This window comes from Balaenoptera acutorostrata, chromosome 11 (genome assembly GCF_949987535.1).
Source record: "Balaenoptera acutorostrata chromosome 11, mBalAcu1.1, whole genome shotgun sequence".
Lineage (NCBI taxonomy): Eukaryota > Metazoa > Chordata > Mammalia > Artiodactyla > Balaenopteridae > Balaenoptera > Balaenoptera acutorostrata.
Window position 1 is genome coordinate 3,592,211 of NC_080074.1, and position 27,999 is coordinate 3,620,209.

The 27,999-nt window shown below is 58.3% G+C and overlaps 1 protein-coding gene across 3 annotated transcripts in view; it reads left to right on the top strand.

Annotated features, from left to right (window-relative positions):
• The window catches only part of CELSR1 (cadherin EGF LAG seven-pass G-type receptor 1), a 148,695-nt gene that overhangs the window by 109,280 nt on the left and 11,416 nt on the right, over positions 1-27,999 (top strand). For all 3 annotated transcript variants that reach the window (XM_057555962.1, XM_028168244.2, XM_057555963.1), the window contains exons 10-24: positions 1,760-1,945; positions 2,978-3,091; positions 3,963-4,137; positions 4,728-4,869; positions 7,056-7,176; positions 8,900-9,083; positions 9,729-9,830; positions 10,495-10,589; positions 10,980-11,189; positions 12,423-12,606; positions 14,108-14,251; positions 17,864-18,068; positions 18,895-19,062; positions 20,785-20,911; positions 22,707-22,907. In XM_057555962.1, the coding sequence (XP_057411945.1) occupies positions 1,760-1,945; positions 2,978-3,091; positions 3,963-4,137; positions 4,728-4,869; positions 7,056-7,176; positions 8,900-9,083; positions 9,729-9,830; positions 10,495-10,589; positions 10,980-11,189; positions 12,423-12,606; positions 14,108-14,251; positions 17,864-18,068; positions 18,895-19,062; positions 20,785-20,911; positions 22,707-22,907 (2,358 nt within the window). The remainder of the gene's footprint in view (positions 1-1,759; positions 1,946-2,977; positions 3,092-3,962; positions 4,138-4,727; positions 4,870-7,055; positions 7,177-8,899; positions 9,084-9,728; positions 9,831-10,494; positions 10,590-10,979; positions 11,190-12,422; positions 12,607-14,107; positions 14,252-17,863; positions 18,069-18,894; positions 19,063-20,784; positions 20,912-22,706; positions 22,908-27,999) is intronic.

Below are 27,999 nucleotides of genomic sequence, written 5' to 3' on the forward strand. Positions count from 1 at the left end.
AGGTCAGAGAACATACGTGGTATGATTTCAGACCTTTGAGATGTGTTGAGACTTGCTTTAGAGCCCAGCATGTAGTCATTTTTGTGAATATTCTACCTATACTTGAAGAGAATGTGTGCACTGCAGTTGTATTCTGTGGCGTTCTGTGTCAAGTAGGTGACGTTTGTTCATGTAGCACTCCAATTTTCTATATCTTTATTGATTTTTTGGGTCTGTTTGCTCAGTTACTGAGAGAGGTGAGTTAAAAATCTCCAACCTTGATTGTGGCTTATCTCTTACTCCTTTTAGATCTGTCAGTTTTTGCTTTGTAGATTTGGAGGCTACATTATTAGGTACATACAAATTTAGAACTGTTTTATCTTTCTGGAATATTGACTGTTATCATGATGGAAATCCTCTTTATCTCTCATAATTATTTTTGCCTTAAAGTCTACTTTGTCTCATATTAATGTAGCTACACCAGCTTTCTTTTTGTTGGTGTTTACGTGATGTATCTTTTTCTGTCTTTCTCCTTTCAACATTTCTGTTTCCTTATATTTCAGGCATGTCTCTTTTAACCAGTGCACTAATAGTTTTTTTTTTTATCTGCTCTTTAGATTGAAGTTATCTTTAAACATGAGTATCTTAGATTAGTCACAACGCTGTTCTTTTATATTTCTCACGTGTATTTTTTAATTGAAGTATAGCTGGTATACAATCTTACATGTATTTAAACTTGGTAGCTTGAGTCTAATTTCATGAAATGGAAAAATTACAGCCAGAAATAAGAGTCTACTGGTACCTGAATCTGTTTCCTTGAAAGCTCTGTGGTTCCCATTACTCTCTTTTCAAGTCTGTGTCTGATGATTCTCTCGTCTGGATTCCCATGGGTCTATTTCAAGCACACTGCCCTGTCTCCTCATGTACTTGGTTATTTGTGATTGAGTGCTGGGCATCGTGTTGAAAAAGTAGAGAGAATTTGAAACTAAGGTGGTGGTGTCACATCCCCCATGTTTGCTTCTGGTTGGCAGCCCTTACCCTGGGCAGGCTCTGAATTCCAGTTTCTCTCCTCCCAGCCTCATGAACCAAGAAAGCTTTGCACAGCTATCAGCCTCAGCTGTGCCTTCCAGAACCCGCTGACAACCATATGGCAAAGCACTAAGCTTATTTCTGCAGATTCCCATTTTCTCCCCGGTCGTGCTTCTGTAACTTGCAGGGACTTGGGTCACTCTGATGCCTCAGACCAGGTGTGCTTTAACATTTTGTCTCATTTTCCTAGGTGTTCTCAGGAGGAGGGTTGGTCCAAACTACCCAATCCTTCACTGGGGAAAGGGAAACATGATCTCAGCATTGCCCCGGCTACGTTTTCTTAAAACGTGAACATCTTAGGCCAGTTATAATCCTGATTTCTGTTTTTTCATTCATATATTTGATCATGGTGGCCTGAATCTTGTCTCATAAGATGAAACATTTACATCCAAAAATAAGAGCCCAATAGTCACCTGAATCTGTGGTTGTTCCCCTTACTTAAGTCCAGTGGGCTTTATCTTACTTGACCTCTGTCAACGTTCGACACTTCTTACCATAGAAGAAGGCATGTAATTCTGAAGAGTGTTACAGGCAACGGCAAATTAAACTTTGCCTAATTTTTAAGTCCATCTTTGACCCGGTGCCCTGTGGTAAGTCTGTGTGCGTGGCTTTGTTACTTAAGTGATTGCAATGTATTTTGTATTTCGTCATCACCTCCTCAATGACTAGCGCAGCTCTCCCCACCCTACAGATCCTGAACAACTACATCCAGTTTGAGGTGTCCCACGGCCCCTCGGATGTGGTGTCCATGAGACTGTCCCGGTCACGCGTGACTGACGGGGAGTGGCACCACCTGTTGATAGAACTGAAGAGCGCCAAGGAGGGCAAAGACATCAAGTACCTGGCAGTCATGACCTTGGACTATGGTGTGGACCAGGTGAGTGGGCACCTGTACCCCCTTTGGAACAGACCCCTTCCCCGGGCCTGTGGGAGAACAGAGCGACCCCTCCAGGTGCCAGGCCCTGCCAGAGCCCTTGTGGATTTGAGGAAGCGCTTTCTGGGCTTCCCTGAATTCGGGTCTCATGCTCCTCCTATGCTGAGGTCACTGGAATCTGCACCTCATCCCCTTTCCAGATGGTCAGCTCCTGGCGTCAGGCGCTGGACTTGGTCCATCTGTGCGTCCCATCGTGATGCCATCGGTGCCTTCAGCAGAGGTTTCTTTTAGCAAAGCTGGCTTGTGCCACAGCTGCACGCTCAATGCTGTGCCTCGGGGTACAGAGATGGATATGGTGGGGGGGAGAAATGAGATCCAGGTTCCAGAGGGGGCTGTGGGACGCCAGAGAGGTGTGCGCATCCCAGATGGGCAGGTGGCATTCCAGGCAGGGCGACTCAGAGAACGCTTGCTGAACCCCACTGGATTTCCAGGGTTTGCAGCCAGGTAACAGGAGGCATATTTACGGGACCCCCACGCGCTTAAGGGGCTACTTGTGATTCTTGAGTGCTTTTGGAGTCCAGGCTCATCTTAACACCTGGTTCTGAGAATAAACTGCCGTGTTCTACGTGTGTACCTTCCTGAGCCTAAGGATCCAGCTGAGACTTTTCTAGATTCCTGCCCCTGTGGACGTGTTTTCCACTCGCTGCCACTTTCTAGTTTGTCAAGCTTTTTCACGCAGTGTCTTGTTGGCGGTGCCCACGACAGAGGTGGAAGGGTTGCCCTCATCCCCTCAGATGCCCATCTTGGCTGGGCTGGGACATGGACACAGGTCCTCTGACTGCTTCCTGCACCCTGCCCGTCACACACAAACAGCCGTGTTCTCCACGGAGAAGGCTGAGCCGGGCCCTCTGTTTGGAGGCATAGACGTCCTCAGGCTGTGAGGAGCTTGCCGACGCGACTGCATTTTAGCCTTTGAGCGCATTCTTTCCGGCCAGATGTTTCCAGATGGTGGATGCAGCCCCTCTCTTTGCACAGGACACGGTGCAGATCGGGAACCAGCTTCCTGGGTTGAGGATGAGAAGCCTCATCGTGGGTGGCGTGTCTGAAGACAAGGTCTCGGTGCGCCGCGGTTTCCGGGGCTGCATGCAGGTACCCTCCCCTAGCCCGGCCCTGGCCCACCGCGTCCTGCTCAGGGACGGCCAGCACCGCAGTTGGTGTCCTTGGTCATCCTGTTAGTTTTCAGTAAACGAATAACTTCTCTAATCGCCAACCCAGCTTTAACAAACCCTACTTAGAGCCCTCCTCTCCCACGCTTCCCTTCGAGTTCCCCTCACAGCCACGCCACGGCCGGCCCCCTGCAGCTCTGTCTTCATGTCACTTCCAGAACCTGCCGCTCGCTGCCTGCACCAGCCCCATCCCGCCCCCTCCCCACCCCCCGTGCTCACCTGGACGGGTCCCGCGCTCGTCCCCTAGACCAGGTGTTCTAGCAGCAGCTGGAGTGAGCTGTTTATAAAGTAGTTGAGCTCATGTCTCCCTGCTTCTGCCTGCGCCCCCAAACCCCAGCCCCACTGCAGGGAAATAAATTCTTAGTCCCTTCCCCTGCGCCCCTGCCCCGCCCCCGGGTGATCTGGCCCCGAGGTGCCTGGCACGGGTGGCCCTCCACCCAGAACCCCCTCGGCACACCCACCCCCTGCTCACTTTCATCAGCGGCCGTGCTCGCCCATCGTCCTCATTATTTTTTCTCCGTGACCCTCACCATGGAATTATCGGAATATGGAATCATTCCGTCTTCATTCCGGGTGGCCTGTCCCCCTGCCTGGGATCCACACCTGGGGGGAGCGGAAGTGCCCCTCATCCCTGCCATCCCCCCACCAGTCCCAGCCCTTTCGATAAATGAGGCATAGCTTTTAAAACAAGGGACCCCAGAGAATTCGGGGTTCTCTTAACCCCTGGTTACCTTCTGGGGTTCCTCCAGCCCCAAGGCCCCAGCACCAACTCTGGCTGCCCTTTCTTAACGCAGGGTGTGAGAATGGGGGAGACGGCCACCAATATCGCCACGCTGAACATGAACGATGCCCTCAAGGTCAGGGTGAAGGACGGCTGTGATGTGGAGGACCCCTGCTCCTCCAGCCCCTGCCCTCAGCACAGCCACTGCCACGACACCTGGGACGGCTACTCCTGCATCTGCGACAGAGGTGGGCGCCCACAGCCCCCCTTTCCTGGCGCCCGTCGGAGGAGGGCGACGCCTTTGGTATTTAAAACACATTGTGGGAAGCCGAGTTGGGCGGTGACTCCCCCATCACCTCTCTGGGGGTCTGGGGCCCCCTGAGCTTTGTTTCGTAACTAAGGAGTGGCCCTGTGTCCTGTCTCTTCTTCACGTGGGGGACAGGGGACACTCCCAGTTGGATCCTCAGGGCGCATACTGAGATGAGGGAGAGTTTGTGAAAGGCGCACATTTAAAAAATAATATGTTCAGTGGTTGCCTCTGAATTTTGAGGTGCTGTGGCTATCCTCAGCTGGTACCCACCCGCTGTGAGCCCTCCCGGGGGGTCCGGGAGGCAGGCCCTCATCTCTGCATTTCCAGGTCTGAGCCCCCGCGTGTTCGTGCTTCCCGTGACTCTGAGGGGCTTTGCTACTTTCCCCTGCAGAGTAGCATGGAAAGTCGAGGCTTGGGGAAGCCGCAGATTGCTAACACATCCTAACACAGAGGGTGTCGCTCCGGAAAGCGGACTCGCAAAGCCAGAGGTGGATTCGGGGGTGGGCTAACGCTGGCCTGTCCCCGCAGGGTATTTTGGAAGGAAGTGTGTGGACGCGTGTCATGTGAACCCCTGCAAGCACGTAGCAGCCTGCGTGCACAGCCCCGACTCCCCGCGGGGCTACGTGTGTGAGTGTGGGTCCGGCCACTACGGGCAGTACTGCGAGAACAGGTGAGAGTACGCCCTCGCTTCCAGGGTCCACGTGGCTACTTCTCCTCCTGACCTGTTCTCTCCTCTTTGCTATTTAAGCCTCAAATACATATGATTCAGGATAACAAGGACATGTTTTTTTCAATTTGGCACGAAATAAACGAGAATCCGGTTGGGCATCTCATACTAACCCCCCTGAGCGTGTTTCCACCCCAGAAACGCACAGCACGACTCATTTATCAAGAGCCCAGCTGTGCACAGAGCAGGCAGTCGCTGGGATACGGGAAGATGAGTGTAATTACAGAAAACACTTTATCTTTCAAGCCGGGAGTGGCAATCGTCTCTGCTGTGCACGTGGTCCTGGTGTAATTCACTGGGGGCATCTCGCTCTCCAGGCCCCCGCAGTCCAGGTGTGTAGTCATCACAGGTAGAGCACTTTCTCCCAGGTGAGGCCACGAGGTACTTCACACACCAAGACCCCAGCCCCTTTGGGAGGTGATGCACTCAAGGGTGATGGTCCTCGGCCAGTGCCGGGCCGTCCTGGTGCAGGAGCCGCGTGGTACCAGCCTGTGCCGCCTGGCCGGGGCGCCTCGCTCCGCTCTTTGCCCGTTGGGGACTGGAGTGTGTGCTGTAACCCCACCCGTGATCCGGATGCAGCCCCCGCCCTCGGCACCGCACAGCCCGTTGGATGATGGCGGGTTGGGAGTCAGCAAAGCTGAAGGAGGGGGCGTTCCAGGGGGACACCAAGGGGGCAGGGCCGGAGAGCAGTGATGGGATGAGACCCGTCTAAGGAGCTCAGCGGGTGGGTCCCGGGCAGAGCTGGCGCGTGCTGTTCCAGCATGTTCTGCGCTGGGGAGGCGCACAGGCCTGGGTAGAGGGCCTGCCTGCAAACCGGGAACACAGCTCGGCTTTGTAGAGGCCGCAGGGGCCCCGCAGAAAAGGGGCAGGATCAGGTCTGGGTGTCAGAGCGCCCCCAGCTCACAGGTGGAGTGTGGTGGAAGCAGACGGAAGCCAGAGGCAAAGGGACCAGCTGGGAGGCCGTGCGGCGCCCCCAAGGGCTGGCAATGCCCACAAGGCAGGGCTGAGGAGACAGCGAGAAGGGGTCTGACACCAAGCCTCTGGGATCCCCACACCGTTGATATAGATCCATCAACACCAGACTAGAGCCCCAGCCCATCCTGGTCGTTGTTATGCCCCTAGTGTGTACACAGTCAGTACTTAATAATTGCTGGTTAGGTGAACAAGTGAGTAGGAGAGGTTGATGGCTGGCAGGTGGGCGGATGGAACGCCGTTAGCCAGGATAGTAAACCCAGGGCAGCGTTTCATTTTGCGGAGCCTGAAGGACACTTGGGGGTCATCCCCAGGCAGACAGGTCAGCAGCGGACACTCAAGTGAGCGGTCAGGTGGGGAGTGGGCGTAGGGTGACAGCAACAGGCAGCAGCCGCCACCGGGCGGGGCAGGGAGGAGCCTGCCCTCGTCACCGTCACCGTCACCGTGGAGGTCGCCTATCTCAGCGTCTGCCCGGGCAGCTCAAGAGGGCAGGACTGGGCAGGTCTGACGGTTCTGAGCCCGCCGTGTCCAGCCCAGGGCTGCTCTGAGCTGACTGAAGCAGGCCCCACATCCCCGGAAAGGCTGCTCCCAGCATCCGTGGGGATGTGGTCAGCATTTGACCCAGGGGACCTGGGAAGCACTGATACTGCCAGTCCCACCGGTCCTGTGCTGGCAGATGTCCGGGACGTGGGAGAAGGTTGCCCGGGGCGGCTGGGCTCGGTCTGCGCCGGGTGGGGCTGGGTGAAGAGCCAGTCTGACACTTGGGTCAGTTGTCCCTGAGCGCCCTCCCTCGTGGGCCAGGCGTCACGGTGCAGGGGTGCTGAGCGGAGAGAACTTACTGACGTGGTGCTCCTAGGAAGCTGGGTTGGGGCGCTCACCTGCATCTCGCAGGTGGAAGAAAAAAGTGAGCAAACAGATTATTTTAAAATAACAGTATTGTAGGTAGAACCCTTCCAGATGCGGGGCCCCGGAAGGCTGGGCATAGGTCATAAAATGCTAAGTCCTGCAGGTGGGGGCCAGCAAGGGGGCAACAGACCACTCAGGGGGGCGGGAGGTGCCCAGAACTAGTCCAGCCAAGGCCCAGGCCTCCATCATCCCTCTCGTTCCAAAAAGGGCAGTTCTGTACACCTTCCGTCTGCCATCTGATTTCCCAACAGGATCGACCTTCCGTGCCCCAGAGGCTGGTGGGGGAACCCTGTGTGCGGGCCTTGCCACTGTGCTGTCAGCAAAGGCTTCGACCCTGACTGCAACAAGACCAACGGGCAGTGCCAGTGCAAGGTGAGGCCTGGCCGCAGGCGGACAGCAGGGACCCAGGGAGACGGCGGGGCGTGCACACGCACACGCCCGCCCACACGTCTACCTGGACACGAGCACACACACACTTGGGTACTCACAGGGTTCACTGTGGGTGAACACAGCTTACAGGTTCTCACCTGTAAGCTGGCTCAGCCCCACACACGGTCACGGGAAACCAAGCAATTTCTGTGAGTTTGACTCATCTTCGTCACCAAACATGGTTCTCCTGGTTGGCCATTTTCCTGGTCTTGTATCAAACCACTCAATGATGACCAACATTTTAAAAAAATATTTAATTAATTAATTTGCCTGCTCTGGGTCTTAGTTGCGGCACACAGGATCTTTGTTGCCGCCTGCGGGATCTTTAGTGGCGGCATACGAACTCTTACTTGCAGCATGTGGGATCTAGTTCCCTGCAGGGATCAAACCCGGGCCCCCTGCATTGGGAGTGCGGAGTCTTAGCCACTGGACCACCAGGGAAGTCCCCAGTGACGACCAACATTTAAAATACGAAAAGCTTTGCCCACTCCCTCGCCTCGGGTGCCTGTCATCCTCGTGCAGAGCCGCAGTGTTCTCAGCCCAAAGCACAGGGAACCCCGGCCCTCTGGGCCTCCCAGAAAACTCCACGTACCTTCAGAATGTTGTGTCGACAACTGCCGGGAGCTGCCGGTAACTTGAAGCCCAAAGAAAACTTCTGTGTGTAACAGTAGCCGCTCGGAGGGACGCGCTGTCCCGCGGCCCCGCTTGCTGACCCAAGAGGGGAACCTGCCGTCATGGCGCCCTCTGATGCTTCCCGGCGCCCTGTCTGACACGCGTCGTGTCCCGCGCGCTCCACTGTGCCTCCGACGTCGCCTGAAAGATCATAAGGGCCCTAGCAGATCAGGACCACACAAACCACGTGGTGTGAGATAGCGGTCATGGCATTGGTGGGGGGCAGGGCAGGAGGAAAGTGAGGAGGGTACTTGGGGGAAACATGCCTAGGGTTTTTTTTTTTTTTTTCATCAAAAATTATAGAAAATGCAGAAAGGACCGTAAACAGTGACAGTGATACCGTGCGCCCTCCCAGAGCGACTGCTCACATGCAGTGCCTCCTCGGGCACCGAAAGACACACAGTTGGATCCCCCTGTGGGAGAGTTCCGTGTCCCTGCCTGACACAGAAGCCTCTGTCACTGGCCACAAGTCTGCCCAAGTCACAGCCTGTCCCAGTTTTCAGCCGGGGACCCTTGGACCTTGGGAAGCCAAGCGTCCTGGCAAGGGCAGTGTGGCCAGTGAATGGCCAAGCTGGGCGTAAATCCAGGACTTTTCCAGAGCTGAAGCCCATGCTCTTGACCATCGGCTCGCCCTGTCCAACGACAGATGTTCGGGTGGCTTCTAATTTCTCATAATTAAAAAAAAAACACCTCCGTCAGCCATCCTGGTACCCTTGTGCATAGATCTCCATTTGAATCTCTGATCCTTTTTAGGACAGATGGTGGCTCACGGTGAGTGTTTGCTGAGATGTGAGAGAGGGCGTGTTTTCCTGGAGGACACACCTGCCCTGTCCACCCTGGGGGCCCCAGAAGCCGCTGGCCTGGAGGCCGTGGGTGGAGGACAGCCAGGAGGCCAGGGAGCTGGGCGGGAACCCTGACGTGGCTCAGGAAACGTCCTCCAGGTGTAGGTTGTCTGCGGTGTCTGACGTCCAGCCTCTGCTTCTGGCTCTTGCAGGAGAATTACTACAGGCCCCCGGGGCAGGACACCTGCCTGCCGTGTGATTGCTTCCCGCATGGCTCCCACAGCCGCGCGTGCGACATGGACACTGGCCAGTGCAGCTGCAAGCCCGGCGTCATTGGCCGCCAGTGCAACCGCTGCGACAACCCTTTCGCCGAGGTCACCGTCCTCGGCTGCGAAGGTCCGCATTGCCCTTGACCCTCTCAGGCTGTACGGCAGGGACAGGCCACTGTGTGTCTGCGTGTGTGTGTGTGTGTCTGCGTGTGCATGTGTGTGTGTCTGCGCGTGCATGCATGTGTCTGCATGTGCATGGGTGTGTGCGTGTGTGTGTCTGCGTGTGCATGTGTCTGCCTGTGTATGCGTGTGTGTGTGTGCGTGTGCGTGTGTGTGCATGTGTCTGCATGTGCATGTGTGCATGTCTGCCTGTGCATGTGTGTCTGCATGTGTGCACACACATCTGCGTGTGCATGTGTCTGCCTGTGTATGTGTGCATGTGTGCACCTGTGTGTGTGTGTGCATGTCTGCGTGTGTGTGTCTGCGTGTGTGTGTGCATGTCTGTGCACCACACACTCCTGGGGCGTGGTGGGGCGCCTGACAGCCTCCTGGTCCAGCTGTGTCTGCTTGGCCTTCTGTCCACTGGCCCGTCAGGAGGCGTGGGTCAGAGCCTGCGTCCCCCCACCACCCGTTCTAACACCGATGGGGGGATGCGAGGGGTCCGGTTCTTGGTGGGGGCGGGGCCTCCGTCCCGGAGGAGCGTGTCTAGCACGCTGCACGTCTGTGTGCACGGATGTACCAGGCTGAGCGCCTTCTTCCCTCCGTACCCCAGTGATCTACAACGGCTGTCCCAGAGCGTTTGAGGCTGGCATCTGGTGGCCGCAGACCAAGTTCGGGCAGCCGGCCGCAGTGCCGTGCCCTAAAGGGTCTGTGGGTAAGTACCGCGGGGTGTGGCCTGTGGCATCCATTCCAGGCGGGACATTAGACGGAGGCGTGCGGCTTGCGGGAGAGCCGGCCGAGACGTCAGAACTCACCGGATGTTCCGTGTTGAAATAGTTCCTTTAGCCAAAGTGATCGGGGGGATAAGATAACTTTTTCCTCAGTCGTAAATGATAAAACCTGGAAAGAGCACAATGAAAATACTAAGAGCCTAGTGGCTGAGATGGGGCCGGTGGGGGGGAGGCTCGGACAAGCTGCCTCACCGTTCACAGCATGGGCCTCATCGTAAAACTGGGAGGGTAGCTGCGTCCGGCTGCAGGGGGCCGGGGGAGGTCTGGTGAGTCAGTGCAGAGAAAGCGCCAGCCCGGAGTGGGGTCCGGGTGGGCTTGCAGCGCATGCGGACACGGTGGGTGCTCGATGGACCACTCAGCCGATTTCTCTTTTCACGGACTCGCTCGGGTGTCCACCCACAGTTGCTGGGCAGCTCAGGCCAGCGGTGAGGCCTGGTTGTGAGTGTCAGGCAGCTGTCAGCGTGTCCCCGGGTCTGAGGGAGGAGCAGTGTTGGCTTCGTGGCTATGGTACCTGCTGGCCCCGGGCCAGCCGAGGGGTTCGTTCACAGTTCAGCTTTCGGGCTTGGCGGGTCCTCCTCTGTTCCCCAGGAAACGCGGTCCGGCACTGCAGCGGGGAGAAGGGCTGGCTGCCCCCAGAGCTCTTTAACTGCACCACCGTCTCCTTCGTGGAGCTCAAAGCCATGGTAGGCTGCACCCTGGGGACGTGCAGGAAGAGGGTGGGCTTCCAGGCTGGGCGGGGCCCGGGGACAGCCATCTCCTCCTCCCTCTCCAGACCCCACCCTGCGTCTGGTTCTGCAGACTCAAGAGTCCCCACGCCCGAGCCCCCCGCCCCGCCATCCGCCCATAACTCACAGTGTCATACTCTCTCCCTTCTTCCACCTGGTGTCTTTTTCCAAGTGCTTTTTAGCCTGACAGACCCTCCTTTTTTGTGCCACGGCCATCAGCCCAAGTTCATGTTGGGGCTTGGGGATTTTTAAAGTTCTTTTCTGACAAGGGTGTTTCCCCTGGAAAGTAGTGGATTCTGAGTCAGGGGAAGGGCCCAGGGCCAACCTGGCGCTTGCTCCCCGACCCAGAACGAGAAGCTGAGCCGGAACGCGACGCGGATGGACGGTGACCGGTCCCTGTGGCTGGCCCAGGCGCTGCGCAACGCCACGCGGCACACGGACCCACTCTTCGGCAACGACGTGCGGACGGCCTACCAGCTGCTGGGCCGCGTCCTGCTGCATGAGAGCAGCCAGCAGGGCTTCGAGCTGGCGGCCACGCGGGACGCCGACTTCCACGAGGTAGGAAGGCGGCAGGCAGAGAGCCCCACACGTCCAGGGGTGAGCTGGACCGGGGGCCCTGGCTCGGTCGTGGAAGGTCATCTGGCCCGGTGTCCTCAGGGCAAGGCTGCCCTTTTCAGACGTGAGCCCAGGCCAGTTCAGTGACCAGCAAAAGGGTTTCCAAGTGTTAGGAGCGTCTTGGCAAAGGGACAGACCTGACGGTGATGACAGAGGTGCCGCTGTCACCTGACCACTGCGTGCACGCCAGTGTTCTGGGGGCTACAGGAATCGGCCCACTTACTCCCACACACATCCTGTATGAAGCTCAGCTGTCGCCCTGCTTTACAGTTAAGGAAGCTCAGGCACAGGGAACCAAGGGCACACAACCCGTAAGAGGTGGGGCGCCAGGACCCCCCAAAACTCTGAGGTCCTGCTCTCACACGGCTTGATGCCTCCTGCTGCAGAGACAGTCTTGTTTTGTCTTTACGTGATCAGCCCCCGAGATGTGTCTGTTTAGCATAACTGGTGAGGAGGCCCATTCATCCGGTTTATAAACTGCTCCTGCCAGGGGTGTGGGTGTGGGTGAGGCATGGCATTGCCTCGTGCTTCCTCTTCACTCCTCTCTAAGGCCTCCCCGTCCACACTGAGCCCCCGGGGACCTCCCCTGTCCGTGCGGAGCCCTCAGGGCCTTGGCAGTGTTCCCGCACCTGTATTTCAATCCAGGTCTGAGAGTTCGGGCCCAGGGAGTTTGTTCCCACTTTCGGTTCTTTGCGAACAGAAGTTTTCCGTCCTGGTTTCCATCTGGGTTGTGGCCCCCGAGTCCCCGTGGCAGCCGAGTGTCTCCCCGCTGCCCCCTGTTCATCCGAGGCGTTCAGGGCGGAGCATCTCCCGAGCTGGAACCCGCGGCGTGTCCTCGGCGGCCTTGCTGTGGGCTCAGCGACGGGGCGGCCGTTCCCAGGCCAGGCTCTCCTGGTGGGGCTGGGGGTTCCGATGTAACGGGGGGCGTCCCCGCACACCTGCTCCCCTTTGTGTCTCGGGGTGCACACGGTGAAACCCCCTGCGCGGTTTCCCCCGACTCGTGTCTCCTGCCTTGGAGATGAGAGCACAGCCTCTCGCGGTTTCTGATCCTGGCCCGGCCTGGTCCTGCGACCTAAAGGCTCTCTGGAGCCTGGGCCCCAGCGTGTCAGCCAGGCCTGCGCCGGCCAGCCGCTCACATGAGCTGAGCGCTGTCTGTCCGTCTGTCTGTCTGACCAGGACGTCGTCCAGGCGGGCAGCGCCCTCCTGGCCCCGGGCACCAGGGCCGCGTGGGAGCAGATCCAGCGGAGCGAGGGGGGCACCGCGCAGCTGCTGAGGCGCTTCGAGGCCTATTTCAGCAACGTGGCCCGAAACCTGCGGAGGACCTACCTGCGGCCCTTTGTCATCGTCACCCCCAACATGAGTGAGACTGTGGGCCCGGTGGGGGGGACGGTGGAACCCCGGGGCCCGTCTCTAGGAGAAGGGTCGACACTGGTAGTATCTTGGTGGTCCCCTTGCCTTCAGAACTAGGTGTGGGGCTGCCCGGGGACGTGGGCTGGAGGGTCCGGCGGCAGGTCCAGCCTCCAGGCTCCCCCAGAGGCGCAGACCCTGGGAGAGGGACGGGGACAGGCACCTGGCACCTGGCGGAGGGGGAACCCCCTCCCTGGGCCGGGAGCCGAGCCACCAGCAGAGCCAGCGCTTGTGGACCGAGTCACCCCGGGGGCCCAGGACGCGCTGCTCGGGGGTCGGGGGTTGAACAGTCGGCTCCCTTCCTGGGGAGGAAGCCCTGGTGGTAGAACCAGCCCTACCCACCCAGACACAGCAGCAGAGTCCCTGGAGCGGGGGCCCGTCCTACAGGCGGGGGCTGCTGGTTTTCTCCTCCCGTGACTGTTTACTTAGCACCCCCATGGGGGCTCGGGCAGGACCCAGGGATTGCCCCTTCCCGGGGAATCGCCCCTTGAGTTAGCCGATTATCTGTCGCCAGAAGGGCCTGAGCCTTTAGCCCAGGTGCGGCGGCATCCCTGCCGTGAACTCTCAGGCTCCCAGGGAGGGGCCCTCACTTCCCGACCAGAAGATGTTCGGGCTGGTCTGCGCCTCCCAGGCCCACCTGAGCCCAGGATGCCACCTGCCTTGCATTGGGGGGGAGGTGGGCTTGGGACCCCGTCATCACTGGGGCAGGACGGAAGGGTGAGCGCCCAGCATTCCGGCCTCTGTCCCGAGAGAGGGTCTGGCAGAGCTGGCCCGCAGACTCTCGGGGACGGACAGGACACGGGCGCCTGCGGGCACCTGGTGTAACCCTTGCCCCCCTGCCCCTTCCAGAGACTTCAGGCAGGTCCCGGCCAAGCCTCTGGCCCGCCTCTGCCTGCACACCTCTCAGTGTCCTTCTCTGATGCCCTGTGGTTGGGACCATCGCCCCTGCACTGGGCCGAGAGCTTCCTTCTTTGTTCTCCCTGTGCTCGGGCCACAGGCCAGCCCTGTCCCTCCTCCCAGTGCTTGGGGCCAGTGGCCCCTGCCTCCCGCGTTCCAGGGCTCCCACCCACCCTGGTCCTGAGCGCCTCAGGTGGGAGCACAGCCCTCGCCTGTGCAGTGAATTGAGGGCGCCCTTTGTATTGGGGGTGTTGGAAAGACGGCTCAGCGGGAAGACCTGGGGGGTCGCCCTGGAGCCTGCAGGGCTGACTGCTGGCAGGGACACAGCTGCAGGGAAATGACACGCCCGTGGGGGGGGCCGGGGGGGGCCTCCTGAGCTCCCTGAGACCCCCGGTAAGGCACCGGGCTGTGTGACTCAGCAGGAAGTGGAGGTAGGTTCTGTTTAAAGGTGATCGGGGACAGCCGTCCTGGTCGGTTTGAAAACGGCACGGGTCGCGGGCAGGCTCTCCGCGGGAGGGGTTGGGAGCCGCGTGTGATGGAGGCGCCTGTCCCCGCAGTTCTCGCCGTCGACGTCTTCGACAAACTGAACTTCACGGGAGCCCGGGTGCCGCGGTTCGAGCACCTGCGGGGCGAGGTCCCCAAAGACCTGGAGTCCTCGGTCTTCTTCTCGGAGGACTTCTTCAGACCACCCGAGAGGAAAGGTAAAGCCGCTGAGACACGACGGCTGCCCTTGGGGCCGGCAGGTGGAGGAGGGCGGGCCTCCGTGGTGCCGCAGGGGGAGTGGGTCCGCCGTCGTCGCAGCGCCATCTGCGCGTGCGCATCTGCCCTGCATCCAGCAGCCCGTTTGCTGGCGTCAGACGGAAAGGCAATGGTGGGGTGTTTCTTAGAAAACTTAGGCTAATTTACAATGTGATGAACGAGTGAACACCTAAATTGTGCGTGAGGTTGTCTTCCTTGTGCAGTGAAAAGCTGCCTCTCCGTGGATGTAAAGTTTTTACACTCCTCCCCGACCCCCGCCAAAAACCAAACCAGAGTCGTCTGTGTGCAGTTCTCCAATCCTGGGTTAGGACTCTAATACCGCACGGCTTAAACACGTTGAATTTTCTTAAAGTATTTTTTCACAGATCCACGTAAGCTACTGAAAATGTCTCCCCCAAGGTAGGAGCTTGAAGACATAAAATTCTGTAACGGACAGTTAAAAATTTGAAGGGTTTTAGTAAATTCGTTTCATCAGTTACATGGGTGTTATTCAGGCATCTTAAAAACTTTTAAAGAGGGTTTTACACTGATGTAGGCTCAAGCTTGACAACTGACCCCATCTTACAAATTGTATTTATTTGGGATTGATTTGGGTTTTCAACATTCAGCAGTGTGTTTTGTTCAGAGTCGTCCTCAGAATAGCGATATACAGCCATCACCCTTTTATCTGTGGTTTCTGAGTTTTCAGTTACCCAAGGTCAACCATGGTCTGGAAAATTCCAGAAATAAGCAATTCATGTTTTAAATTGCGTGCAGTTCTGAGTAGCTCGTTGCAAACTTACTCCATCCCACGTGGGGTGTGAGTCGTCCCTTTGTTCAGTGTAGCCCTGCCCATTGGTCACTTAGGTGATCAGCTCGACTGTCGAAGTTATCACAGGGCTTGTGTTCAAGTGGCCCTTATCTGCCTGATATTACGACCTCAGAGCAAAAGTAGTGCTGCTGGCAACTCAGTTGTGCCAAAGGGAAGCCACGAAGCGCTTCCTTTACGTGAAAGGGCGAAAATTCTCGACTTAGTAAGGAAAGAAAAATCATACGCTGGGGTTGCTAAGATCCACAGTAAGAGCAAATCTTCTATCTGTGAAATTGTGAGGAAGGAAAAAGAAATTTAAGCTAGTTTGCCATTGCAACTAAAACTGCAAAAGTTACAGCCACAGTGCATGGTAAGTGCTTAGTGAAGATGGAAAAGGCATTAAGTTTGTACAATAAGGTATTTTGAAAGAAAGAGAAAGAGACCACATTCACATAACTTTTAATACAGTGTATACTTGTAATTGTTCTGTTTTATTATTGGTTATTGTTGTTTTCTTTTTTTTTTTATAAGGTTTTTTTTTTTTTTTTTTAATTTTATTTATTTATTTATTTTTGACTGTGTTGGGTCTTCGGTTCGTGCGAGGGCTTTCTCTAGTTGCGGCAAGCGGGGGCCACTCCTCATCGCGGTGCGGGGACCGCTCTTCATCGCGGTGCGCGGGCCTTTCACTATTGCGGCCCCTCCCGTTGCGGGGCACAGGCTCCAGACGCGCAGGCTCAGTAGTTGTGGCTCACGGGCCCAGCCGCTCCGCGGCATGTGGGATCTTCCCAGACCAGGGCTCGAACCCGTGTCCCCTGCATTAGCAGGCAGACTCTCAACCACTGCACCACCAGGGAAGCCCCTATTGTTGTTTTCTTAATGTGCCTAATTTACAAATTAAGCCTTATCAGAGGTGTGTATGTATAGGAAAAAATATAATATATAATAGTGTTTGTAATATCTGCAGTTTCAGGCATCCACTGGGGGTCAGCCCTGGGGCTTGGCTCCAAGCCTCTGCCCACCTCTCACCCGCCCCCTCGGGCTTCGCCTGGCTTACGTCCTCCTTCCTCAGACACTGACCTTCTCCCCTTGGCCCCGATCCCTTCTTTGCCCTGACTGCCTCCTGGGAAGGCTCTCCAGCCCTTGGCCCAGGCAGCGTGTGTGTGTGTTGCCTGTTCTACTGGGGTGAGGTACCCCTGGATGCTTTGCCCAAGGGGGGCCTCCGGTACCCACTTGCTGGCTGACTGGTTAGCTGGAGACACGATGGGCCAGTCGAGTCGTGGAAGAAACTGGGGCTTTAGACCCATCGATGTGTCTGGGGCCAGGAGCAGACACGGAGAAGGGGTGTGTGGGCTCTGGGGTCATGACACGCTCCCCAGAGGCCACCCCGCCGCGGGGTGCTGTCTGGTGTCCCCGCCGCAGCCTCTCACTTGATGCCCCCGGGAGGTGACAGCCTGCTGGAGGAGGGGGCCTGGAGCCCGGCCCAGGGCGGCTGAACAGAGGCAGGGGAGGCAGGCGGTGGGAGGCTTAGGGAGCACTGAGTCAGCGTCCCTATGGGGCCCGGCTTTGTGGGACGTCACAGGAGGGGCAGCGGCTAGACGCACTTGCTGCTGAAGATGATGACATCGGCTCGTCAAGTCCAGGTCCTCGACAGGGAGGCGTCTGACTCAAGTCAGGGTGGGGGCCTGGGAGGATCCCCCAGCCGGGGGGGGCATCGGGCCCTCCACTCAGGAAGCCCACAGCCTGCACTGCCCTCGCCCGGAGGAAGAGCCGGAACAGCCCGGCTGGGTGACGGGCCAGCCAGAGCGGGAGAGTGGGTGGTGACTCCCGCACCTTCCCAAAAGCTCTCAGCCAAACCCTGGAAAACAGCAGCCCTAGCGGCAGTTGCAGCCGCCTCCCTGCTGACCCCAAAGCCAGAGTGTCGAGGACCAGCCTGCGTCACTGACCAGCCTGAGTGAGGCTAGCTGGTGCTGTTAACCAGCCGCTGACCAGCATGGCCCTGAGCAGGGTCAGAAGGGCCTGAAAGGTGTGTGGCGTCCCCATCACGGGGGCAGAGGGGAGACCCTCCCCCACCACACCTCCAGCCCCCTCGGCTCTGCTCCTGTCCTCCCCTCCCCCAGACGTGTTGCCCGTCCCAGAACCCGACCCTCAGGGCTCCGCCGCCCGCCCCCCTGGAGCCTGTGCTCTGGGCAGGGCGTACTGGGCGGTGGATGTTTCCGGAGACAACTCCTGGACCAGGCACAGCCGGGGCACTTTGTGAATTGTGGAAAATGTGGGTAACTGCGGCTGCTTTCTACGAAGTCAGTCTCCAGGTTCCCCACATAAGTGTAATCTACGTTATTTGACCAGCTTCTCTCACCGAGCATCGTGTCCTCAAAGTTCATCCACGTTGTAGCCTGTGCCAGAACCTCCTTCCTTTCTAAGCCTAAATGACATCTCTTTATATGGATGGGACTGCGTTTTGCTTATCCAACATCCGTTGATGGACACTTGGGCTGCTTACACCTTTTGGCTGTTGTGAATCATGTTTGCTGTGAGCGTGGGTGTGCAAGCATCTGTCGAGCCCCTGCTTTTAGCTTTTTGGGGTGCACACCCAGAAGTGGAGTTGCAGGGTCCTGTGGTGGGTCTGTGTTTGATCTTTTGAGAAACCTCCTGCTGTTTCCCATGGAACATCTATTGAGTTCAGGAAGCACTGGCTCAAGTAGAAGGCGATTTGGTGGGAACACAGGCGTCCAGCCCCCTTCCTCACGCTGTGCTTACGTTGCAGAGGGCCCCACGGTGAGGCCGGCCGGTCGCAGGGCCGCCCCACAGACGGCACGCCCGCAGCCCAGCGCCGAGATGGAGGCCCCATTCAGGAGGCAGAAGAGACACCCCGAGGAGCCTGGCCAGTTCGCCATCGCCCTGGTCATCATCTACCGGACCCTGGGGCAGCTCCTGCCCGAGCACTATGACCCGGACCGCCGCAGCCTCAGGTAAGCCTGGCTCCAGGATCTCGGGGTGGGGGGCGGGGGGCAGTTTCCAGAGGGTTCCGAGGCTTCCATAAGTCAGAATCTCAACCACCGGAACATCTGTACAAGCACGCTACGCAATGACCCCGGCCCACAGCCAGAGACCGCTGCCCTGTGATCTCCCTGGGACAGAGGTTCTGGGTCTGCCTAGTGTTTCTGCCAGGAACGCCCCTCCCCAGCACACACGCCAGGCTCAGCAGTGTAATTCCTGCTCGGGGCATCCGTCCCCGCACACCTGCCCGCCACCGGCTGTTGGTGGCCCCAGCACCTAGGGCAGCTCAGTAAATACCGGCTGAAGAAGCAAATGCCACCAAAGGGCTTCGAGGCCTGAGCAGAGGCGGAGCACAGAGGCTTCACTTTTCAACCTTAGAATCACTTCCAGCTCCTGCCTGGGTCTGTGGTCTTCATACGCATCCTTCCCAGTGGCTGGATGAGAGGCCTCTCTGAGCCATCACCACTGCACCAGCTTCCTTTCACTGGACATTCCCAGCGTTCCAGGGATTTGCTGCTCTCCGCGGTGGGGCCTTGACGTCTTCGCGCACATACCTTCTCTTCGTTTTAAATTTCCAAAGTCTGCCTTTGTCCCAGAGGTGACCCTGTGCTTGCCCGTTGGTGGTAAAACCTTTACCAAGGCCTCACCGCCGCTCCCTCAGCCATGCCTTCCCAAGCGCTGAGGCTGCGGCTCCGAGCTCGTGCGCCTGACTCGGTCCCTCCTGGAGAGACCTCCGCGCCATGCCCTCACCAGGGCTGCACGCAGGTTTGTGCCTGTGCCCTGGCTTCTCCCCTGCAGGCTGCCTAACCGGCCCGTCATCAACACGCCCGTGGTGAGCGCGGTGGTGTACAGCGAGGGGGCCCCGCTGCCCAGCCCCCTGGAGAGGCCCGTCCTGGTGGAGCACACCCTCCTGGAGACCGAGGAGCGCAGCAAGCCGGTCTGCGTGTTCTGGAACCACTCCATCACGTACGGGTGACGCCCCTCCCTGCCCTGGAACGCTGCATTTCCTTGGGGGCCTTTGCTGAGGCCGGGTGTGCCCGCGCACAGGTCCCCAACGCTCCGCTGGCAGAGCGCCTTGGGAGTTCTTCTGTGGCCCATTGCTTCCCTTCCAGCCCCTCCTGGGGGTGTCAGAGTCCCGCATAAGCCCACAGTTACACACATGTGCACAGGCATGTACACATATGCACACCTGGAAACACAAACATACACGTGTGCACATGCACCCAGCTATGACCATGCACACATGTGTACACGAATGCCCACAGACACATCTGGAAACACAGGCATGCACGACGTTCACACATAGGGTCACACACACATGTGCACACACATGCACAGGCACACACGGAGATCCCTCGAGAAGACCAGTGTGGAAACGGGGCCCCTCACCTGCGGGACTCTGGCCAACAAGCGCCCCGTCCACCACCAAACGAGGCCAGGGTTTGTTCTGGACACACACGGGGGCGGGACTCAGAGACTGGGCCCAGGGTCCTCCCACCGACAGCGGAAAATCCCTGATGTGTGCAGCGGAGTCCCTGTACCAGGCGAAGGTCCCTGACCTCAGCCATCCCGCCCTGGAGACCCACGTGGCAGCGGCTGGGGCTGGTCTGACCCCTCAGAGGCCCCGCCCACATCAGCAGCATCCATCTGCCTCCCACCCCCGCCCCCGACGCTTGCAGCCAGGACGGAGTTTTGTGCTCACTCCCATGCAGCCCAAACGTTCCCCAAAACTGCGGTTCCACTAGGTGGGTCGGGTCTCTGCCACGGGGCCTCTGCTGGGCGCCCACGCTGGGAAGCAGCTTTAGATCAGCAGCCACCACGTGCCACTCTCTCCCTCCTTCTGTAGTTTCCAAATTCCAGTTAATGAGCAACCAGCAGAGCGCCTGGAGGGCAATAGACGCTTGGCTTACAAAAGAGAATGCAGGGTCCACTTTTCACGACGAGGCCGGTGTTGAGGTCTGTCTGGCACGCGTTAGGCTCGGCTGTCTCTCTTGGTCACTTGATTGAATCCCAGCAATTAGCCAGCCGGGGCTCTAATTATCCTTTCTGCTTTGTGCTGCATCTGCCATCCCAGACCTTAAAGTTCTTGGCAAACGTGTGTTAGCCTTCACGTCCCATTTTACAGATGAGTACACTAAGGATCAGAGAAGCTGCTTGACTCTCCCAGAGTCAGGGAGGGCAGGGCTCTGTCTGAGGCCGCGACACACCTATAGCAGCCTGTCACTTGGGGCTTCCCATCAGTAAAACAGGGTAATGATGGGGCCCTGCTTCCATGCAATTGCCATAAAAAACGTTGTGCAATCTGAAGATGAAAGTATAAAACGGATGTAAGATGTTTCTTCTTAAATCATCGAGCCTCAAAAGGAGACCAAAGCACACAGTGGCTATTTTAACAACTGACTAATGTCTCCGACAAAGGGGCCTGCGACATCCCGTTGAAGTTTTACTGCTGAACGACGCATGAACGTGAACCGCAGTGGGTGCTCTTCAGAGGCCCCCACCGGCCTGGAAAGGGAAGGGAGAGGGTTCACACGGCTTCGGGGGCCGCTGGGGCCATGGTCCTCACAGCGGTGACAGTGGCACTTGGCTGGGGCACAGCAAAGATGTTGCTTGGGCTCCAGTGGGGGCAGGAGGGCCCCAGAGACCCATGCAGTGGAGGGAACCAGCTCACCCTGCTTTTCTCTGCAGCCTCGGTGGGACTGGAGGCTGGTCGGCCAAGGGCTGTGAGCTGCTGTCCCGAAACCGGACCCACGTCACCTGCCGGTGCAGCCACGTGACCAGCTCGGCCGTGCTCATGGACGTCTCCCGGCGTGAGGTGGGCACCGCCCCCAGGGCAACCCCTGCCCAGCTGGCAAGTGTGTCCTGGCCCCCCAAGCCCGCTCTTCTGTGAGCTGCATCTTTCCTGCTAAGGGCTTTGAACAAACTGTGCTCCAGGAGGACTGGCCAGAATCTGTTAGGATTTCCGTAACAGAGCCCCCTTAAAAGAGTTTTCAAAGAGCCCAGGTTGTGAATTAGAAACCGTGACGGCAGTCCAGAACCTCAGAGAGGAAACTCCTGGCTTGTACACCTCACTTCAGAACAGGGTTCTCAGCAGTCTGTTAGGTGCCGCTGCTGCCGCTGCACTTTGAATTTTAAGGAAGAAAAGAGACGGCTGGCGGGAACAAAGGGAGTGTCTCTCTTAAGTGCTGCACACACTGGCCCCAAAGGACCAAGGAGGCTCGGTCAGGAGCCCCAAGCAGCAGCGGGACGGCTAATGTTTACCCTCCAGTGTTTTCGGTGGCCTCTGGGGGCCTCCAGTGAGGCAGGGGGGCCCAAGCAGGGCAGGGTCAGCCTGGCAGGGTTGTGTACTGATGTCAAGGAGCCAAACCGAGGCCTGGGAGACCTCACCCTGTTTTCAGGCTGGGATGTGACCCGGGCGGCCACACCGTCATCCCTCCCGGGACTTCCCGGTATGCAGCGGCCCAAGTTTCTGTCACATTCTTGGGAGGGTGAGTCAGCCACACGTTGCTGCTGTTGGATGTTAGGGTGACAAGAGCAGAGAGTGTGCCTCTGGGAGCCCAAGACAGAAAGCTCCCACGGGCAGAAGCTCCGGGTCCCAGCCTGAAGGGGGTTAATTATTAGTGGTCTTTGTCAATGGAGGGGCGGATTTGGGGGTACTCTCATGGCCAGGAAGCTGGGCAGCACCAGGAGGGGACTCGCAGGCAAAGGAAGCAGAAGTTCAGGCAGAAGAAATTAAACCAGAGCAGGAATCAAGGCTCCCACGCCCCAGGTGCCTCAAAGCCAGAGGCCTCTAAATAGCGCCCCAGCCTCGGGGAGTTAGTGCTGCTGCAGCTCCCAGCCTCTCTGAGACCCCTGAGCTCTCAGTGCCCCCCATCCCCCCCAGGCCTGGCTCTCTGAGATCCCTGAGCGCTCAGTGCCCCCCCATCCCCCCCAGGCCTGGCTCTCTGAGATCCCTGAGCGCTCAGTGCCCCCCCATCCCCCCCAGGCCTGGCTCCCCGAGTTCCCCGGGCAGCCCCGGCTCACAGCTCTCTGCAAGTTCAGAACGGTGCTTTCTGGAAGTTACCGGAGAACCGGAGCTGCTGGCTCCCCAAATTCCAAACCTCTGTCGGGGGCCAGGTCCTGGACGAGTGTCCTATTTTGCAAAAAAAGCACAGGAGACAACTGTGGTTTCCTGCAGCTGTGGCATCTCTGCCTTTTGTGTGAACTGAGGCTCTGTTTGAAGGTCTCTCAGCTGGGTGGACAGGCCCCACACCTGCCGGACAGCAGGAGTTATGTGTGAGGGTTTTTCGTTTTTCAATTTTTTTTTCTTGTGGCAAAATACACGTAACAGAAAAGTCACCATCTCAGCCGTGTTTCAGTGTCCAGGTCAGGGGCGTTATGTACGTCCACGGTGTTTGCAGCCGTCACCACCGACCTCCCCAGAACTTTATCACCGGAAACTATTCATCTGGTTTTTGCTCTGGGTTTTTGCACCCCGCTGAGAGCCACGGCGTAGTCACGCTGGTTCCTGCCCGCAGTAATAATATGTTAAATGTGTCTTGATCGTGCAAAAGCTCCATCAGAGCCACGGCCCTTACATGTTCTCCCGCCTCTAACCAACCCGCCCGCAGCACGGAGAGGTCCTGCCCCTGAAGATCGTCACCTACGCTGCCGTGTCCTTGTCGCTGGCCGCCCTGCTGGTGGCCTTCGTGCTCCTGGCGCTGGCGCAGACGCTCCGCTCCAACCTGCACGGCATCCACAAGAACCTCATCGGGGCGCTTTTCTTCTCCCAGCTGGTCTTCGTGATCGGGATCGCGCAGACGGAAAACCCGGTGAGGCCCCGGCCCGTCCCCTCCCCGCACGGCCGCCTGTGTGGCCACGTGGGAGCGCACGCTGTCCCGCCTTCCTCCGAGGCTGGAGTAGGAGGGCTTGTCCGGGCGGAGTGTCTGCTGCTGTTTCCGTCTGGTGGGTGCAGCTGGGGGTCTGGTGGGAAGTTGGGAACCCAGGCCAAGCACGTGGGCTCACTGCTTTGTGCCCGGTGGGAATCTGCCTCCACGGGCATCGTCGGGAGCCGGGGCCTCCATACGCCTCGACTCTTAACTTTCCTGACCCAGACGCTAGTGATTTCGTCAGAAATCACATTTGTGAAACCCAAGAGTCCCGGGAGCTGTCACTTGAGCCTGAAGCTGTCCCCGTCGGGCAGCGTCTCCCAGCCCTGCACTTGCTGGGGAGTCATGGCCACGTCTTCCGTGAAAGCCCCGGTGTTTCCCCAGAGGGGGAGAGAGAAGTCTAGGACAGGCCCAGAACTCAGGGACGTGTTGGTGGCGGCGGGTCGGCAGGGTTGACAAGAGAAAGGAGCTTGAGACTCGTGGAGGAGAGGACGGGGTTAGATACGGACCGTCTTGCTCAAGCCATCCCAGGGCACGTGGGCTCCTGGGGTATCACGTGGGTTCGTGGGGTGTTACGTAGGCTCCTGGAAGTTATCGTTAGGTGATTAGATTATATAGCTGATACGATGACCTCACAGAAAAAATCCTAACCAATCTACAGACGCATTGTAAGAAGTAATTAAAGAGTTTAGGGCTTCCCTGGTGGCGCAGCGGTTGAGAATCTGCCTGCCAATGCAGGGGACACGGGTTCGAGCCCTGGTCTGGGAAGATCCCACATGCCGCGGAGCAACTAGGCCCGTGAGCCACAACTGCTGAGCCTGTGCGTCTGGAGCCTGTGCTCCGCAACAAGAGAGGCCGCGATAGTGAGAGGCCCGTGCACCGCGATGAAGAGTGGCCCCCGCTTGCCGCAACTAGAGAAAGCCCTCGCACAGAAACGAAGACCCAACACAGCCATAAATAAATATAAATAAAAAAAACAAAAAAACTCATTTAAAAAAAAAAAAAAAAAAGAGTTTAGCAAGGTACGTGGCTGTCAGAGGAGGTAGATGTATATAATCTGTTGCGTTCCTGCCCACCAGCCACAGTGTGTTTAAAATGTAACTTACAAAGGAGTGGCTGGAAATGACTGCAGCAGAGACCCAGGCAGAGGCTTGAAGTAGTTTGGCTTTGAAGGCGGAGAGAATGAGGCTCTGGTTGAAGCCAGAGTGGGGGTGGGGTGGGGTTGGCGGGAGGCGTCTGTAGGATGGGAGAGATCTGAGGCCGAGTGATTCCAGGGGGAGGAGGGAGGAGGGGTGCCTGGTGGCTGGGGTGAGGTCCCCGGCGGGTGGGACAGGGACCGGCCCTGGAGGGGGAGACGGCGGCACGGCCAAGATCACTGGGGAGAGAAAAGCAAGAGGAAGGAGGGAGGTTTGTGGCTTGGTCCTCGGCTGGTTGCAAGTGGTTTTTCATTTTTACAAAGGGGGTTTTCAGAGTTCAAGGGTCACAGCACGTTGATGGGGGGTGAGGGCAGTATAGGCTCTGTGCCCGTGGCTTTACATGCACCCTCTGGCTCGTTGAAACATCCCTGGGGCCCCGGGAGGTGGCAGCATCCCTGCTTACAGGTGAGGAACCCGGGGCCAGCAAGACTGAGTGACCTGGCCCAGGGCAGACAGTTCACTGTGTGTGTGTGTGTGAGTTCATTGTTCATCACTAGATGGTGACCCTGACGGCCCTGGGGAGACGTGAGGCCAGCTGACCATCACATGTGCATATGTAGTGACTCCGGGAAGTTCCCAGGTTACTACTCTCGCCTAATCCTGACCTCTCCCACGGTGACGGGTGTGCCCTTACTTTCTCAGTGGACTGTTCCAGCTGCCACGTGCTGTTGACAGAGCTGACATTTCTTCATTCCTCATGCAGTGAGGACTATTGATTGTCACTGTATTAAATCTACCAAAGACCCAGACCCTAGAAGCGCTCTCGTCTCTGCCCACGGAGCCCGTACTCCAGACACAGCCTCGGATGGTGGTACAGGAGCGTCAGGGGCCAAAATTGCCCCATGGCGGCTGGTGGGGGAGCTGCGCCTGGCCAGAGAGGGGCTGAGCAGGGCCGTCCACTCAACTGTCCAGCAGGAGGGGCCAGGATCGGGAGGGGCCAGGCCGGGCATCTGGTCGTCCAGAGCTTGAGGGGCTGGCCAAGCAGCGCCACCTGCGGTCTGCAGGCAGCGTTGTGCCAAGGAGAGCCGTGACCGGGTCTGCATTTTAGGAGGAGGACCCTGGCGGCAGGGAAGATGGGTCGGAAGGGCAGAGGCTGGAGGTCAGAGAGGCAGCCAGGATGGCGTCTTCCTAGGTCTGGTGGGAGGAGCGAGGCCAGGACAGCGGCAGGAGGAGAAGGGCAGGAGTCGGGACCAGGTGGGCATGGAGGGAGGGGAAGGAGGAGGGCGTGAAGCCGCGAGTCTCCAGGAGGGGGGCCGCCAGGAGAGATGGAAGCAGACAAGAGTGGCAGGTCTGGGTGAGGCTGGACACACCCGTCCCCTGCGGGCTGAGGCGAGTGCAGAGCTGAGTGTGGGGAGGCTGCCCTCACGTGAAGAGGACGCGTGTCCGTGGGAATGGACAGCCCGGAGAGGGACGTGGAGTAAAAGACACGGATGGCATTTCTGGCTCGCTGGCCAGGGCCCCTTGCGGCCTGGAGCTCTCCCTCCTCGCTTAGTGCAGGCAGGGGGCCCCTCCGGAGGCTGGCGCTAGGGAGAGAGGCGGGGCATACAGGCAGACAACCTTGAGAGGTTTGCGTGATGACCTTGGCGGCTCAGCAGCGTGGACATGGGGAGCCCCGGGCCTGGCCCAGGGGACGGACCGTGAGCGTTTGTCGGGCTCCCAGCGCAGGCGGGGCGCTGGAGAGGCTGGGCCGCCCCTTTGCACCCGCCGGGCTCAGCGCCCCTCCCTGCCTGCATGTCCTGGGGGGTAGGGGCTGTGTGACTCAGTGCAGACCCTTCAAGGTGCCTCTGAGTGGTCTGAACAGAGGGACGGAGAGCCGGCGACAGGCCACTCCTTGCAACTAAGTGCCGCGTGACAAATGCGCAGAGGCCGTCACTCACTGGTTTCAAGCACTGACTCATCCGCCGCCTGGAAGGAGAGCTTTGCAGCCTCCACGCGCTGGTGAGCAGGGAAAAGAGGAGGAGGAGGAGGAGGAATGCCGTGCACATAATTCTGGGGCTTTGGCACCGTGCCTGGTTTTGATGGGTGTTCTGTAAACTCACAATCCCATCTCTGGGTGAGGTTTTTCATCTCCCAGATTACTGGCAGGTTGAAATGATTTATTGTGCATTAGCGTTTGTTCTGTTTCTGGAAAAGGTGGTACCTTCGGTGCAGAAGTTCCTGCATGTACGGCCCCATTACATTTTAGAATGTCAATTTCTGACACTTTTTTTTTTTTTTTCCCAAAGGTGGTTTTGTGGGTTTACTTTTCACATTATTTAAGGCAACACGCCAGCCTCCTCACCCTTCTTCCTTCTGCTGAGCCAACCGTGCTTTGCACAGGGGCGGCTGGGGGTTGGCGTGGGGTACACCCAGCCCCAGGCTCACCCTTCGCGGCCAGGCTGACCGCTTTGCCCGTTGCTAAGTGCGGACCCCCGTTTCCTGTCCAGCATCTGAGGCAGAGGGCACGTCTGCTTGAGTTCCTGCTTTGTGCTGTATTGGGCAAATATTAATGCTAACATGGTTCCCTCCCGCATCTCCGGGGCTTTGTTTCTGGAGAGAACTCGGCCTGTCGAGGTGGTCTTAGCCGCAGGTGGCACTTGTGTTCCGGCAAGCCTGGGCTCTGGGGCGCTCCCACGGGTGCGCTGGCCTGGGACTGAGCGGAGGCCTCTGTATGTGTCAGGCGGTGGCCCTGTCTCCTTCGCTCGTGTCTGTTGGGGTGTGGGTGTCAGCTCAGGCACTGAGAGCCCGGGAGGTCGGGCTGCCACCGGACAGCAGCCAGGATTGGACAGGATGTTCCAGGGTGTGGTCCCACCGTGGGCGTGGCCAGAGGCTTTCTCCTCCCTCTCCCCTCCGTCCTCCCTCTCCTCCCCCTGCCAGTACAGCTTCCTGGGACCTGGAGGAGAGCCTGCTCGCATCTCCCAGCAGGTGGACCTTGGGAATCCTGGCCGGGCAGCCAGCCCCTCTCAGGAGGACCCGGTGAGGCTGCTCTGGGCCAAGGTGGAGGTCTTGAAGTTCCATCCCGGGGCACTTGGGACTGGATTTGCACTGACGACCTCAGGCTGGACGCCCAGGATCCCACAGTGTCCCCGGCCTCCCACCACTGCCTTCCTCATGTTCTCGCACCACCTTCGGTGTCCAGGGACTCAGGGCTGGGTGTCACCAAGGCCCCCAGAGGCCAGGCAGCTGACCCTCAGCTGCCCTGCGGAGGTTGACTTTCACTTCCTGGCACTCAGCCACCGGGCAGACACACAGCCCCACGGGGACAGAAACAGAACAAATGCTCTCATCCCTGTTTTCCTCCGCAGGAAGTAGAGGCTCCGTTAAATCAGCGCAGGTGCGACGACCTTGTTGTCATATGACGGCGAGGTCACGAGGCCTGAGGCTCCTCCCTCCCACTGGCCGCATCCGCTGGACCTCGGAGGCCCGCACGAGGGCTGGGGTGGAGGGTGAAGGCCACGGTCACGGTCTGGGGCCACAGCCTGAGCAGCCTGCCTCCGTGATATTCTCTTTCTAACTTTAAATGAAATGCCAACATTTAAAAATTTGGAGCCATGACCTGAAAATACAAATTTCTAGCTTCTAATGAAAACACCAGAGGCTCTGCCCACCCCTCGGCCCTGGGTTATGCTCACTGCTGGTGCCGGTCCAGGTTGGCGGGGGGTCCCCAGGGCCCCCAGGTGCCTCACTCCCTGTCCCCTGTTCCGCATCAGGAGCCTGAGACGCTAGGACTGTTGACACTCAGCCGCTCCTGGGTGAATCAAATAGGGCAAAACAACTGACCTGATTTCCTTTTTCAGACCTGCGTGCCCTCACGTTTGCAAAGTGGCCCGATCTGGTGTCTGCCCCGCCCCCGTCTCCGC